This window comes from Panthera pardus, unplaced genomic scaffold (genome assembly GCF_024362965.1).
Source record: "Panthera pardus isolate Hobbes unplaced genomic scaffold, ASM2436296v1 HiC_scaffold_1, whole genome shotgun sequence".
Taxonomy (NCBI): Eukaryota; Metazoa; Chordata; class Mammalia; order Carnivora; family Felidae; genus Panthera; species Panthera pardus.
This window is the reverse complement of record NW_026526654.1, coordinates 68,431,519-68,449,179: the sequence shown is the minus strand read 5'-3', so window position 1 is coordinate 68,449,179 and position 17,661 is coordinate 68,431,519. Positions and strand designations below refer to the sequence as shown.

The 17,661-nt window shown below is 35.9% G+C and overlaps 1 protein-coding gene across 2 annotated transcripts in view; it reads right to left on the bottom strand.

The window, feature by feature from the left end:
* Nucleotides 1-17,661, bottom strand: part of RB1 (RB transcriptional corepressor 1) — a 171,815-nt gene that overhangs the window by 24,182 nt on the left and 129,972 nt on the right. For both annotated transcript variants that reach the window (XM_019447575.2, XM_019447574.2), the window contains exon 18: nucleotides 2,199-2,317. In XM_019447575.2, the coding sequence (XP_019303120.1) occupies nucleotides 2,199-2,317 (119 nt within the window). The remainder of the gene's footprint in view (nucleotides 1-2,198; nucleotides 2,318-17,661) is intronic.

The window sequence follows — 17,661 nt, the reverse complement described above, 5'->3', positions numbered from 1 at the left end:
AACTAATACACTAAGAAAAGGGAATCACCATCATAATCTTTTAAGTAACAGGGTCTAGTCTACTTCCAATCTTGTATTTCCCTTCAATTCACTAATTCATAATATTGTAGACAAATTTAACTTGGATAGAAGTTAATCTCCCTTGAGTTCTAGGTACAAATATTCAATTACCTACAGGACATCACTACTTGAATCTCAAACTTAAGAAGGCCAAAGGGGAGCTCTTGATTTCTTCCCTCCGTTTTTCCCGTTTCAATAAATGGCTCCACATTACATCCTGTTTCTTAAGTCTAAAATATAGGAGTTATGTTTAATTTCTTCCTCTTCCCAATTCCTCAAACTCAATGCAAAACGAAATCTTATTAAAGCTTCCTCTAAAATACATCCTAGATCTTTCCATTTCTTTCTATCTCTACTGATGTATCTTAGACCAAGTCACCTATCTCTCTCACTTGGACTATGGAAATTATCTCCAAACTGGTCTTCCTACTTCTTCTTTACCCTCCTCCAAACCAATCTGCACTTCAAACAGCAGCTAGAAAATGGCTCTTTAAAAATACAAATTATAGCAAGCTGCACCCTTACTTAAAACTTTAATGCTTTCCCACTGCCCTTCTAAAATCCAAACCCCTTCCTATGGCCCATGGAAACCTAAAAGGTCCAGCCCTGGTTTGCCTCTCCAAACTTGTCTTATTGTACCTCCAACCTCCTCTTGCTCACTTTACCCCAAGCACACTGGGATTTCCTTCTGTTCCTCAGACCAGCTAAGTTTGATCTGCCCTAGGGCCACCACACTTACTGTTTGCTCTGCCTGGAATGCATCTCATGAAGATTCATGCCTGGTCAGCATCCATCTGTCCTTGAGGTGTCAGGTGCAATATCACTTTATTAGAAAAAGTTTCCCTAAACATTCCTACACTCTCAGTTTCTCGCTTTCATATCACTTATTTCCATTATAAAACTTAATATACTCTATTTTTTTTTTCTTTTTAAGTAATCTTTACTCCCAACATGGGGCTTGAACTCATGACCCTGAGATCAAGGGTCACATGCTGTACTGAGTGAGCCAGCCGGGCACCCCAAACCTAGTAGACTCTAAAAGCACATCATATATTAGTTTACTTCCTCCATAATATAAGCACTATGAAGAGAAGAACCTAGTCCACCTTACCCACCTTTTATTCCCAGAGTCTAGAAAACTTCCTGGCACTTAGACAACTGCTTACTGAATTAAAGAAAAAGATAATGCTTGATTATTTATATTAATGCATAACTTAGCCAACAAATTTATATGTAAAGGCAGAAGCATCATATGCTAGAAATAGTTTGGGTACAAGTTAGCATGGAAAGGACATCTCTGGAAAGTAGTCCCTGAACTAATCACAGAGCACTATAATGTCAATTCCTAGACAAAACTAAATAGAAACAACATTAGGTACACTTCTATGAAAGGCAGAAGAGCTAGAATGCTTAGGAGCATGCACTTCAGGGTCAGATTGCTTGGGTTTGATTTCTGTTGAGTTTTGGCAAGTTACCTTATTCCTCTAATTCCTATTTTACAGAGAACTGAGGCTGATAGCAGTATATATCACCTTATAGAGATGTTATTAAGACCAAATGGGGGAAAAAAAACAATCTCAAGTATTTAGCCAACTGTCCAGCCCATAGTGAACCCTCAATAAATGTTAGCTATTTGCTTTTTTCTTCCATTATCGTCACCATCATCATCATCGTGTACCTATTAACTGATTTAGTTTCATATCCTACGCTAATCCCTATGCCTATCCTATGCTTTACCCCAAATGCATTGATCTGTACTCCCTGAAAATGTTTCCTGCTTTCTTGGCATTACACTTTGGAACTCATGCCATTTCTGACTTTTGCAACACCTTCTGTCTCCTCCCTCCTCTCCAGTTTCCATAGAGAAATCCCACTTTCCATCTTTCAGACCTAACTAAACTGCCATCTCTGCCATGAAAACCATCCTCATTACATCAAACATGAGTGATTTCAGTAGCACTTGGTACCACTTTTATATGATCTTTACTTGGGTCATGTATCTTATATTCCTGCTCCCTCAAAGCAAGAACAATGTCTTATTCAAAATTCTATTCCTTACAGTTTCTATATCTTGCATTACACCATGCTCAAAACCTATTTGCAGGTTGAGTTAATAGCACAGCATACATTCTACTTACATATCTGCTGCAGTGTGATTACTCTGGAGAGGAAGGCTGAGAGCACAAGCAGATTCAAGGTGATCAGCTGGTCCTTCTCGGTCCTTTGCTTGTTTAATAAGATCAAATAAAGGTGAATCCTATATGAAACCAGATGACATTAAAACCACACTGGTAAGTATGATTTTCCCATGTGCATAACAAAATCCTACTGCCTGACATGGGGAGTGCTACAAAGTTAGTTACAATTGACAGCAGTGACTTAGAATTCAAATGAGATCCTTTTCTTCACTTTGAAAATACTGATTGCCAATTTTTGTTCTATATACATAAAATAAAGGACCAGAAAAACGCATAACTTGAAATGTTTATGTTAGAAAAGAAATTAAAAGTTAGGGAGAAATACACAGAAAATACCTAAATATGGCACAAAGACAAATAATAAAGATATGAGCATAATTTAATGAAACTAAAAGATACATGCACTGTTTGATCACAAAGCTAGTAACTGGTTCTTTGAATTAACTAGAAAAATTAAATCTCCAGTCAGATTGAGAAAAGGAGAAGAAATAAACAGTAATAGGAACAAAAAGTGGGACTATTATCACAAAAATTAGGAAGATAATAGGGAATTGTTATGAATAGTTTTATGCCAATAAATTGGAAAACTTAGACCAAGTAGAAAATTCCACAGAAATATAAATGAACTAAACAATAAAGTAGTAATAGTCCTATATAAACTATTAAAAAACTAGAATCAATAATTAAAAATCTCCCCATAAGGAAAATACTAAGCATATCAAACACCTTTGGTTTTACCGGCAAAGTCTACCAAATATAAAAAGAACAGATAATTACACTTTTACTCAAACTTTATTGACAGTGGAAAAAGTAGAAACTTTCTTGATCTCATCTTATGAGGCTAGTACAACAATGATACTAAAACTCGTCAAGGACATCACAAAAAGGTAAGTTATACCCCATTCCCACTCATGAACAGAGAGATAAAAATCTCTCCTTAACATCACTTTATTTCTATTATAGAACTATATATTCTATTTCTTTTCTTTTCTTTTTTTTTTTTTTAAGTAACCTCTACTCCCAACATGGGGCTTGAACTCATGACCCTGAGATCAAGAGTATTTACACAAAGTGATGTGTAAACACAATCAAAAATTTTATAATGAAGTCATGAGTAACATTATTACTGATACTAATTTTTACAATAAGGACCATTTAACATTGAAGAAAAAGGTTCTAGGTGATAAGGCGTTCTTTCTATCTCACAAGTTTATTTTCTACTATAATATATAATCAGAGAAGTTGCTTATTTCTTACATTTGGAACTTACTTTCTTTTATGGCCTAACATATAAATACTTTTATAAACATTCCATGGGCACTGGAAAACTACTTTCAGCCTATAGAACTTTATATATCAATTACATGTTTACTAATTATAGCATTTACATCTTCCATATATTTATCTTTTGTCCACTTGAGCTATGGTGGGTTGGGAAGCATGAGTTAAAGTCTCCTTATACTAACAATGCATTTCTTACTATTTCATATAAGAAGTTTTTTCTCAATGAATTTGAATACTATGCTACTGAGTGTATATTCAGAACTGTCAAATCTTCACTAAAGATTGCATTCTTGAACATTACAACATGGCTTTCTATTCCTTAATTGTATTATGTTGAACCTATTAAACCGATGTTAAGATTGTGACTTCTTTTTCTCTTACTATTAGTCTAATATGCCTTTCTCTGTTCTTTTATTTTCAACATTGCTGAGTAACATTATTTGAATACAACATATATTTAGGTTTTGGGGTTTTTTAATCCAATTTGGGTGATTTTTTTAAATGTTTATTCATTTTTGAGAGACAGAGAGAGATGGAGTGCAAGTGGGGGTGGGGCAGAGGGAGAAGACGACATAGAATCCAAAGCAGGCTCCAGGCTCTTAGCTGTCAGCACAGAGCCCAACGTGGGGCTCAAACTCACAAATCATGAGATCATGACCTGGGCCGAAGGTGGACGCTTAACCAAATTTCAGTGATTTTAGACATTTATAATTGCTGACAGATTTGGTTTTGTGAGGTTACTGTGTTTTATGTTAGCATTGTTTTCATCAGTTTTTAAAATGTTTCATTAAATGATCTGTGATATCCAAAAAAAAAAGGACTTTGCAGGCTTAACCAAAATCCAGAAGTCAAAGAAAAAGATGAACTGATTTGACTACATAAAAACTAAAAACTTGTTTGACTAAAACCACAATAAACCAAGTTAAATTAAATCTTTAAAAAATAAATAATACTAAGGTTTTTTCCTACAGCTTCATAACATGATTTTTATTATAAATAATTCTTTCCTTTCATTAGGGGCACTCTGAAGTGCAATCTAAGTAAATGCTTTCATTGGAGTAAGGTAAGGCTAACAACACCAATTAATACATGTAGTCATATTCAATGTTTTACATATTCTAGCCACTGACAAATTGAATATACTTATTTAACTAAAATAGTGTGGGTATAAATCCATATATAAATCCATATATTCAGCAGGAGTGGCCTATTCCCATTTTTATTTCAATGATATTTGAAGAGACCCTAAGACTCACTAAGAAATGCAAGTAAACCTGAGCCTTCACAGGATTTAGGTATACTACAAATCAGGCATTCTACTTTCTCTTCAGATTAGCACAACAAGCTGGGCTGCAGATTAGCATAATAGTATTATACTAAAGTGAATGCCTCCTCCAAGGGTTAAGGTAGCATTTTTAAACCAATACTCTTCATGTTTCACTCAAGTATCCCTTTTATTCCTCCATCTCCCCCCAACACAAGTGGTAACACAGATATATAGATATGTTTATAATGAGTATGTCATGATAGTGGGAAAGAAGCACGGTGCAGTGGTCAGGCATGAGACTCTGGAGCCACACCACACAGAATCAAATCCCAGCCACTTATTGGTTGCGTAACTTTGGACAAGTTGCTTAACCTCATATGATTCACTCTTCTGAACTGTTATGTGGAGATACTAATCATGATAGTAACTTATAGTATTGTGAGAATAAAGTGAATAACACATGTTAAGCATTTAGAACAAAGCCTGGCACAGAGTGCTACGTAAGCATTTGAAATTATTATGGTTCTTGTTTATACATAATAAATGCTTTTATACAAAGGATGATGTATCTGTTCAAACATATGAATGTATACCTCATACATTCCATCTGTCTATCCACCCAATATTTGTTGTTTGTCTACTTGGTAAGTGGCCCTATGCTAGGAATTAAAAATTACAAACAACCCTCCAATTGCCAGATACCAATGGACTGGAAGAATCATTTCAGAAACGTCTGTCTTCTTCCACCTTACTCAACATATTCAATTGAGGTCTATGTGCAAAATAAACTTCGATAATCCTCTACCACCAAAATACTCTTGCTGTTTTCTAGTTTTTCCCATATCATTATCACTCATTATAACCTGTTGTCCAAAGCAAAAAAGGAGTCATCTTCAATTATTTTTTCCCTCACACTCCACTATCCCATCCAGGAAAGTCATGCTGACTCTAACTTCCAAATATATCCCAAGTCTAACTTCTCATCATCTCTAACATTACTGTAGTCTAAGTCATTATTATCTCTTGTCTGTACTACCACAAAAGCATCCTCCAACTGTTTTTCAACACTTCCACTCTTGCTGCCTCCCAGCTCTTCTCAATAGAGTTAATAGGCTATTCCTCACACCCTCCACCCTACTCAATGACTTCTCATCACACTAGAATAAATCCAAACTTAATGTCTGGCCCTTGTTACCTCCCAGGCTTCACTTTCTACTACTTTCCTCCTTTTACTCCTGTCATACTAGTCATCTTTATATTCCTTGAACACAGCATGATTCTGTCTCTGTTTCCATATATGCTCTTTCCTCTGTCTGCAGTGCTCTTTGCCAGAATTTTCCATGGCTCAGCCCACTCTATTATTCACATTGTCTCCTCAAATAGCACCTTCTCAGCAAAGCCTTCTCTGAACATCCTGTCCAAAGCAGTCATAATTCCCACTTGTTTGCTACTCCCAACTCTGCCTTATTTTCTTCATAGTACTGATCACTATTTGAAATTATATCATGCATTCATTTGTTTACTTGTTTATTGTCTCCTCCAGTTATCTTGTTCACAACAGCATTTCCAATGTCTAAAAATGCCTGGCACACAGTAGGGACTCAACATTTATTGAATAAATGAAGTGAGTAGGCAAAAAGTGTTCAAAATTCTTTGAGGTTAATTCTGCCTTAAAGTGAGGATAAGATTAAAAATAGAAGTTTCTTAGTTATATATACCCTAGATCTTTTAAAAATAAAGTATTTACCTACTGCTTTCCCCCATCTTTTTCCCTCAAGCATTAGTCAAACATAGTATGTGTACCTTAGCCATAAAGAAAGCAAAAACAGGAAAATCATTTCAGAATGCCTATTCTTAGAAGGCTTTTGTTCAAAGTGAAGTACAGTAGAGTACCTTGGAGCACTTAGGCAATCTGGAGTAAAACTATTAGTTTTGTCTATGAAATAGTTCCAGGGAAAGATATTCCTCCTCCCCACATGGTGCTCAGAGTCCAGTGGGAAGAGGCAGACAATAAACAAGGAATGACACATTCAGAAAAAATCTATGAAACAATAGAGTTTCTCATGAAGAATACAAATGGAAACCCTGGTAGAGGGGGTTAGTTCAAGGAAGATATATCTGAGAAGGTAACATGGATGCTGAGATGTGAAGAGAAGTTGTACTTTGAGAGAAGCAGGAGGCAGAGGTTTCCTAAGATGAAAGAAAATGTGATAAGAAACTGATGTTAGTTTAGGAACTAAAAAAGACACTACTAGTACTAAAGTAAAGTGGTGGTATAGTAGTGGAGAGACTGCTAGAGAAAAAGGTGGGTAGCTGTTTGATGATGCAAAATCCTAAAGACCATGCTACAAAGTCTGACCATGCTAAGAGAAATGGAACATCTATTACAATAGAAACTATGTTTTAAGATACGGACTTTTTGTGTCAAAAATCACTAATATAGAGATAGCTAGTTCAATTGTGCCTTGTTTCCTATTATATGTATTTGTAGCATAGAACTGGGGTTCTAAAAATATTTGATTAATTGAATGATTTATTGTTTGCTTTCAGGAATGTACTGCAGGAGATAGAGGTCACTATAATCCATACTGCCTTAACTCTGTTACAAGTGACAGAATTTCCTATCAATTTCTTAGCTCCGTTATGAGTGAAGAATGTGCCAGGCATGTTTAGTACCAAGTCTAGTGAGAGCAAACAACTTTGGAGTTGTGTGCATGTAACTCAGGAATTAATGCTACTGATCTGAAATTTAAAAAAGAAAAGCCTACTATTTACTTAATTTAGTCCTCAGCTTCACTGTAAGCAGAACGGAAAATAATGAAATTACCAGTATATTCTGGGTTATTTATATTTCAGCAGTAGTATGTTATCAACACAAATGTCTTTCAGCTTTTCTTCTCTCCAAAAGAAAAATGTCTATAAGTAGTATAAAACAGGGCCAGGGCCAGGACTAGGGTAAAGCAAGAGAGGCGCCTTGGATGCAAAATTTAAGGAGGCAATAACTTATACTTGCATGACCCTAATATGAAATTTGCCCTTTGGGGCACTGAACACTAAATTGATAATGAAAGTTAATTTAAAATACATTTGGCAAAGCACAATGATGTATTATTTTTATCGTTTCCTTAGACAGGATTAAAGCACTTTGAGTTTACAAAGTTTTTTACAAAGTTTACAAATGTATTATTTCATGTAATCCTCAAAATAAACCTGTGAATTAAGCGTTACCACTACTAATTTTACAGATTAGAAAATTTCGCTATTCTAGTAAATTCAAACAATACTGTATTATACACTAAAATTATTTTCAGAGCACAGGATAATAACTTTTGACATTTATAAATATAAAAACCAAAACTCTTTTAAGCTATTTTTACATAATGAATACAGTAGCCTCCTAGAACTAGTAGTATTAATTATGAATTATTAAAAATATTTTATTAATTTCACTATTATTTTTCATCTTTATCCAAAGGATTTCCTGGAAAATAAATCCATATTAATATCTGTCATTAACAATAGTAGCATTTAGTAGGGGCGCCTGGGTGGCGCAGTCGGTTAAGCATCCGACTTCAGCCAGGTCACGATCTCGCGGTCCGTGAGTTCGAGCCCCGCGTCAGGCTCTGGGCTGATGGCTCGGAGCCTGGAGCCTGTTTCTGATTCTGTGTCTCCCTCTCTCTCTGCCCCTCCCCTGTTCATGCTCTGTCTCTCTCTGTCCCAAAAATAAATAAAAAACGTTGAAAAAAAAAAATTTAAAATTAAAAAAAAAAAATAGTAGCATTTAGTAAATGCTTACTGCATGTATGCGTTTAATTTTCACAAAACCCTACGATGTAGGTATACTATCCCCACTTGACACAGAAAATGAAGCTAACAAAGGCATTTGAACTTAGGCGGCCAGGCTGCAGAGTCAGAGCTCGTATGCACTATGACTATACTATAATATTTCATTAATTTCTTAGTACAAAAGACAGCAGCAATAAAACAAGTGCATGAATTAATTTTACCAAAGCTAATTCTGGTATTATACACTATTTAATAAAGTTAAATATTCCTGATGATCATTCTTCTCTCAAAAAACAACACAAAGTCATATTTATTTAATCAGAGAGGACTTCTACAATATTTGCTTAAAATAATTACATAACTTACCAAACAGTGACAGCTTATATAAAATATTATTTTTCCTTTCAAGGGTAACTATTTGGTATAGTAAATACCAGAATAATATAATGATGAACTATGAATCAAATTTTGACAATACTCGACAATTTATATTATAACCCGTTTGAGCAATGTTTGAGTTAGAAGCATTGTTTTTGAAAAACACACTCGTTAAATATAAGAAATTATGCAAAAGAGAACCAAAATTCTAACTAGATTTTCACTATAAGTGATCATTTGAAGCAATTTTTAAAAAGTCTCCCAAAACAGCAATCCCTTTGTTACATTACAGACTAAAAGCAGATATTTTTAAGAACTTGAAAACTTTAATTAATTTATTTTTTTATTTTAGAGAGAGCGTGAGTGGGGGAGGGAACAGAGGGGGGAAAGAGAATCTTTATATTTTTCAATTATTTTTTTAAATTTACTTATTTTGAGAGAGAGTGAGCACACGTGGGGATGGAAAGGGAGGGGGAGAGAGAGAATCCTAAGCAGGCTCCTCACTGACAGCACAGAGCCCAATGTGGGGCTTGAACTCACCAACTCTGAGATCATGACGTGAGCCAAAACCAAGAGTTGGACTCTTAGCTGACTGAGCCATCCAGGTACCCCGAGAAAGAGAATCTTAAGTAGGCTCCACGTTCAGCGTAGAGTCCAACAAGGGGCTCATTCCCACGACCCTGCGGTCATGACTTGAGCCAAAATCAAGAGTCAGACACTCAGCCAACTGAGCCTCCCAGGCGCCCCAGGACTTGAAAACGTCAAAGTAGTAGTAATGTTATTATATCAATTATATACAATTTTACACACACACGTATATATATTTTTAAATTTACATCCAAGTTAGTTAGCATATAGTGCAACAATGATTTCAGGAGTAGATTCCTTAATGCCCCTTACCTGTTTTAGCCCATCCCCCCTCCTACAATCCCTCCGGTAACCCTCTGTTTGTTCTCCATATTTAAGAGTCTCTTATGTTTTGTCTCCTCCTTATTTTTATATTATTTTTGCTTCCCTTCCCTTGTGTTCATCTGTTCTGTGTCTTAAAGTCCTCATATAAGTGAAGTCATATGATATTTATCTTTCTCTAATTTCGCTTAGCATAATACCCTCTAGTTCCATCCAGGTAGTTGCAAATGGCAACATTTCATTCTTTTATTTTTTTTAAACGTTTTTATTTTATTTTTGAGAAAGAGAGAGACAGAGCATGAACAGGGGAGGGGCAGAGAGAGAGGGAGACACAGAATCTGAAACAGGCTCCAGGCTCCAAGCTGTCAGCACAGAGCCCGACGCGGGGCTCAAACTCACGGATCGTGAGATCATGACCTGAGCCGAAGTCGGCCGCCCAACCGACTGAGCCACCCAGGCGCCCCAACATTTCATTCTTTTAATTACTGAGTAATACTTCATGGTATATACTTACCACATCTTCTTTATCCATTCATTTATTGATGGACATTTGGGCTCTTTCCATACTTTGGCTATTGTTGATAGTGCCGCTATAAACATTGGGGTGCATGTGCCCCTTGGAAACAACATACCTGTATCCCTTGGATAAATACCTAATAGTACAATCGCTGGGTCATACAGTAGTTCTATTTTTAACTTTCTGAGGAACCTCCATACTGTTTTCCAGAGTGGCTGCTCCAGCTTGCACTCCCACCAGCAGTGGAAAAGAAATCCTCTTTCTCCGCATCCTCGCCAACATCTGTTGTTGCCAGAGCTGTTAATGTTAACCATTCTGACAGGTGTAAGGTGGCATCTCATTGTGGTTTTTATTGATATTTCCCTGATGATGACTGATGTTGAGCATTTTTTCATGTGTCAGTTGGCCATCTGGATGTCTTCTTTGGAGAGGTGTCTATTCATGTCTTTTGCCCATTTCTTCACTGGATTATTTGTTTTTTGGGTGTTGAGTTTGAGAAATTCTTCATAGATTTTGGATACTAACCCTTTATCTGATACATCATTTGCAAATATCTTCTCCCATTCTGTCAGTTGCCTTTTAGTTTTGCTGATTGTTTCCTTCACTGTGCAGAAGCTTTTTATTTTGATGAGGTGCCAATAGTTCGTTTTTGCTTTTGTTTCCATTGCCTCTGGAGACGTGTTGAGTAAGAAGTTGCTGAAGCAAAGGTCAAAGAGGTTTCTGCCTGCCTTCTCGAGGATTTTGATGGCTTCCTGTCTTACATTGAGGTCTTTCATCCATTTTGAGTGTATTTTTGTATGTGGTACACACAAATATTTAAAACAACCATGTACCCCAAAATGCATTTTTAAAAGTATTTTCAAGGGGCACCTGGGTGGGTCAGTCAGTTAAGGTCCGACTTTGGCTCAGGTCATGATCTCATGGTTCGTGGGTTCAAGTCCCAAGTTGGGCTCTATGCTGACAGCTCAGAGCCTGAAGCCTGTTCCTGATTCTGTGTCTCCCTCTCTCTGCCCCTCCCCTAATTATGCTTTCTCTCTGTCTCTCAAAAATAAATAAATGTTAAAAAAATTTTTTTTAAGTATTTTCTAAATTGGTATCTTCATCGACTCTTTCAAAAGCAATGAGAATATATCAATTTGGGTAGATCTTTTTTTTTTAAACGTTTATTTATTTTTTAGAGAGACAGCATGAGTGGGGAAGGGGCTGAGAAAAAGGGGGACAGAGGAGCTGAAGCAGGCTCTGCGCTGCCAGCAGCAAGCCCCACACAGGGCTTGAACTCATGAACTGTGAGATCATGACTTGAGCCAAAGTTGGACACTTAACTGACTAAACCACCCAGGTGCCTCAGATCTTATTTTATTTCAAATTAAGTTATTTTCTGGTATTGGGTATTATTTAAAGTCTTTTCTAAAGATGTAGCTCACACAATATGTTATATTTTGCATTTGTTGCATTAATTTTAAAATACTGTTTTAAGAAAGGAATTCCTAACTCAAAATTAGCCAAGAATTCTAAAACTAGGTCAGGGTATACTTAAAGATGTTTGACATAATTGCTCTGGGTAGGCAGCTCCAAGCACAATGACAAAATTTATCCAATTAAACTACTATAGCCATTTTTCTAAATGAAATATTACAGGAGTCAAAAGTCCACTCCTATCAGTACGATCTTCAATGGCCATGGCAAGCATATCCAATGAGAGCTTCCTCCATTCTAGCAGTCATGATAAAATCATGTTCAAGAGTCATTATTTGTAGAACTTACCCTAAATACTGTGTGAAAGTTATTGTCCTTAATCCAAAGAAAAAATCTTATTCTAACTGAAAGTATAAGAAAACCTATAGTGAATATTTGCAAAATGAATAAGAATTCATATAGTAGGAGGAATACTATCAAAGGAACTAATAGAGTGTGAGAAACAGACGTTAAAAGAGAAATAGGGTATGAAAGTTTGTGAAAAGAAACTAGCATGTCTGAATATGATGAAAATCAGTTTTTGTCAAACTGTGAAAGAAGAGAGGGTTTTGACTGAAAAGAAAAGCACAAGAAGGGTGGATAAGAGTTCAAAGGTGAGGAATAAACATGCTTGCCATGCTGAAGTGAGGAATCACCCAATTATCTATAAATAATGCTGATGACAAGGATTTGTAAAAAAGTAAAAAAACAAAAACATATATCCTATGATTAAATAATCACAATTAAAGTCATTTTTCTCAATAAGTTTTGCCTTAGCTAAGGCCTCTCTATCAGATTTATACCTTTGGGAATGTAACTAGTACCCTTTACTTATATATCTTATTCCATGACAGCAAATATTGCATCAGGTTTAACCTATTTGTAGTGCCAAAGTTTTGTGTCAAAAATTATTTAATGACTGGACAGTGAATTGTTTTCAAGAAAACAAAGCTTAGAAAGTTGTTATATTGTGCCATATGTCTTTAAGTGTAACACAAGTTCAGAATCTCTAACGATTAATTTTAAGTTTAGACTATCAATGGCCTAGGTCATCCTTAGAATACCACAATTATATTTTATAAGGTAAACTCTTACTTTCTGATATAGCTTCTAACTTAGCTGGAAGGTCAGGGCCCCCAAGGAAGCTTTATTAAAAACACAGGTCAGATTTCTCCTCAACCCCTAAAATTCTGATAATGCCAGGTATAATTCTAATAATATCTACATTTTAGAAACGTTTCTCACTAGAGTCTAATGCAATCCCACCATTCCAGCTTCTTCCCATGCCATCCCTGCCATATCTCCCTTATATTTCTCTCTCGTCTGCCACTCCCTCAAGAACTAACTTTATTTTTCTAATTCTGGTATAAACTTCTAAAAACTGACTCACTCTTTCTTAAATAGAAATACTATTGTAATAACTCCACTTATTGCCTTCTTAGGTTTCAAAGGCATCCTTTCAATCTAAACTATATGTTCTAGAATGCTAATAACCCAGGTAAATTTGAGATCAGATACAAAAGTGTAGTCTCTACTGTGAAACTCAAAAATTTCCTAACTCATAACATAGTCAATCATTGACAGAAGACTTTTGGTTCTCATTTTCCCAACATTTGGGCTAAAGTGGCGATAGGGTAAGATGGCAGAATATTAGAAACATTTCACTAACTTTATGAGAACTAATTTTGAGACCCACAGCAAAAACTTGGTGTTGTCTGGTGAGGGTACCACACTGTAAGGTAGAATAACAACTGTGATCTTCCTTTCTATCATATCTAATGTTGATAACTATGATTAATGATGCAAAGTCATTACCACATACTTCATAATATTTTACTTCCTTCACTACCAAAATTCTGTCTTCTTGATTCTCTCAATTTAAGAATAGTACTAGTTAATGCTTACTGAGTATCTACTGTATGCCAACTTCTATGATAAATATTTTAGAAACATGGTCTCATGTAATCCTCATAGTAAATCTATAAAATACATACTATTATTATCCTCATTTTACAGACAGAGAACCTGAAGTACAGAAGAAATTTTCCCCAGGTCATATGGCCAATAAATTGTGGAGCAGGGATTTAAACCCAAGTCTATTTAGAGGTTGTGTGCTATTAGCTCCTATACAATGATGTAAACCATGTTCGTTTGTACATTTTCTCGTCATTCTTTTGCCGACTATCATGCTTTTAGCCACATTTCCATGGCGGTGTCTCGCCCTAAAATTAGCTCTACTCCCCACAATTCCATCTATCATTCATTCATTCATCCATTCCACAAATACTCACATTCTGTGACAGGCACTATTCCACAAGGAAGAATGTAGCATTAATGACAGTACCTACCACGATGGGTTATTGTGAGAATTAAATAAACTACACAAAGGTTTTGAACAGTACATGGCACATATTAAGCATTCAATAATGCTGCCCTTGAAGAGTTTACAGATTTACTGAATACCAGGCAAACCACCCAGCACGTTATTTACATTATTTCATCCCCACAACAAACTCTAGAGGAAGGTACTATTTTTTATGTCATTTTACAAGTGAAGAAAGGTAGGCTAAGATTAAATTGCTCAAAGGCACAGATAGTAAATGGTGGATCCAGGATTCGGCCCCAAGCTTTTTCACTCCAAAGCCCTTGTTTTTAATCCCTATGCTACAGTCTCTAGTCTAGTGAAGGAAACAGATAAATAAATTAAAAAGCAACAATACAGAGCGGTAAATTCCATAATCAAAGGATACGCACAGGGTATATACTGGAAATCAAGAGAAGGACATCGAATCCAGATTAGGTACATTGCCGAAAACTTCCTGGAAGATTATGCCTGATTTGAGTCCCAAAGACAGAAGTCATTTCAAGTGGAAAGCAGAATAGATGGCTCTGAACAAGAGAAAATATGACCCTAGAGATGTCATATAGCTCCCATAAAATAAGGAAGGTAATACTTCCTTATAGGGTTGGCTGTTATAAAAATCAAATGAGATGATAAGTATTAAGTATTCAAAATGGCATCAGGGACATAAGCCCTTAAAACTCAGATGATTCATTCCATAGAGCTAAAACATAGAGTTTATTGCAAGGAAACAGCAGAGGATTAACTAATTAAAGGATTTTAAGCAGGTGACTAGCAGGGTGCAGATGAGACCTTTAGAGAGCTCTAAAATAAAATCCCAGTGCTTAGCACATAATGGATACTCAAGAAATATTTCTAGAATGTTATACAACATAGCCATATCATGGGTCAAATTAAAATACAGCAAAACACAAAGAAGAAAAGTGATGACATGATTTTCTTTCTAATTGACATTAAATATCAACTGTGGCAGCCAGCCTCCACACCAATAATCCCTGACACTGGGTTATTTACACCCTTGTGAAGACCCCTTCTATACTGTACCAGGGTTAGTCTGTCTGGTCAATAGCATATGGCAGAAGCGATGGCATGTCACTTCTGAATTAGCTTATAAAAAATGTGCAGTTTCATCTCCGGCTCCCGGAAGTCCCATGGAGAGAGGTCCATGTGGCAAAGAAAAGAAGCCTCTGGCTAACAACCAGTGAAGAAGTAAGGCCTACCAACAACCATGTGAGTGAACTTGAAGGCAGATTCTCCAGCTCCAGCAAAGCCCTAACCTGACTGCAACCTTAGTTAAGAACTTGAGGGTCTCTCCTGAGAGAACGAGAGCCAAAACCACACAGCAAAGCCACTCCCATATTTCTGACCTTCAGAAACTTGTAAGATAGCACACTTTAGTTATTTTAAGTTGCTACATCTTGGGGTAATTCTTTACACAGCAAATAGATAATACAGCAAATGGTTTTTTCAAAGACTACAAAGAAAATATTTAGTGGAATACTTAACTTTTGAAAATTATGTATTTATATCTATATTGTATCCAGGACTCAGAAAGCAGTTTTTCTTTCAGACTCAGGCAAGCTGTCTCATTTCATTACTTAGCTACTGAAATTAACTGCCAGCATAATCACTTTCTGGACAACACTTCACTCTGTTTTGCCACTTGATTTTGTGATATAAACCAGACTTTATCAGCAAGATTAGAATAAATCCCACTGAGTAAATAATATGGATAGAAAAAGCAGAAGCTATAAGTCTACTCTACATATTTCATGATGTTAATTATGAAATCAACTAATTATTAGAATAATTTCTAAAAGCAAGCATGAACTTTGGAATTCCAGAGAGTCAAGAACTTAAAGGCTATCAAGTTGAGGTGTTCCTAAGAGATTGTAATTATCCAAGTAAGCACAAGGTCTCTAGTGCTAGTAGATAAATTAATAATAGAAGGGGAAGGCAGGAATTGCTATTGTTTTCTGGATATTTTGAGGAATATTATTAGACCTGCATTACAGGAAATGTTTTTGTACTATCCTAAGCCAAATCATTAGAAGATAATTTTGCCTTGCAAAAGGAACTTGAATAGAAAATAGATAATCTATGGCTGGCCTTGACCTTTCTGACAGTTCTTTCCCATTTTACTTTACTACTTTTTTAATATTGATATTCCTCAGGATGCTCTTCCCAATATATATGCTGGCTGAGCCATTATCCTGGCTTTAATTATAGCTATTCTACTCCTAAATCTGCTTTCTGACTAAAGCTTCTCATTCAAGTTCCAGATCCATGATTTCCAACTAGATATCTCAGCCCTCCAGATGGATATGTGGCAAACCCATCAAATATTCACATGTTCAAACATTAACATGAACTCATTATCCTCATCACCAATCAGCTATGACTCCTTCAATATCCTCTGTAGTTAACTGTGTTATCAACCACCTAACCACTGACAGTACATACAAATCTTAGAATTATCCTTACTTCCATCCAGGCTCCTAATCTTTGGAGGTTCATACTTTTACTTTTAAGGTATTTATATCTTTATATTTAAAACCGGTATGTTGTAAACAGCACAGAGTTGGGTCTTTGTTTTTTTTTTTTTTTCAAATATTTTATTTATTTTTGAGACAGAGAGAGACAGAGCATGAGTGGGGAAGGGGCAGAGAGAGAGGGAAACACAGAATCTGAAGCAGGTTCCAGGCTCTGAGCTGTCAGCACAGAGCCCGACGCGGGGCTCGAACTCACAGACTGTGAAATCGTGACCTGAGCTGAAGTCGGACGCTTAACCGACTGAGCCACCCAGGCCCCCCAGGTCTTTGTTTTTTAACCACTTTGACAATCTTTGACTTTTAATTGGGGGTGCTGACACCATTTATATTTAATGCAATTATTGCTAATGGTTAGTTTAAATACTACATCTATTTGTCCCATCATCTTCTTTTTCCCTTCTTGAAAAGGTACAAAAGCAAATCAATGGAAAAAGGATTGGCTTTACAACAAATAGTGCTGAAAAAATGAATATCCGGATATAAGCCAAAATAATAGAACCTTGACTTAAATCCTAAACCTTGTACAAAAATAAAATAAAAATGGGGTACTAGGCTAGAACATGCAACTCTTGATCTCAGGGTTGTGAATTCCAGTGCCATGGGTATAGAGATTACTTAAAAAAATAATCTTTAAAAAAGTTTTTTAAAAGCTAAAAATGAATCATGCACTTACATATAAAATGTGAAGCTATAAAACTTTTTAAAAAGGCATAGGGGAAAACCTTTGGGATCTTAGACTCGATACCACAAGCATGATCTACGAAAGAAAAATTGATAAGTAGGACTTCATCAAAATTAAAATCTTTTGCTATGAGAAAGACCACAGAAGAGGATGAAAAAAGAAGCTACAGACTAGGAGAAATTATTTGTAAGCCACCTCCCTAGTAAAAGAC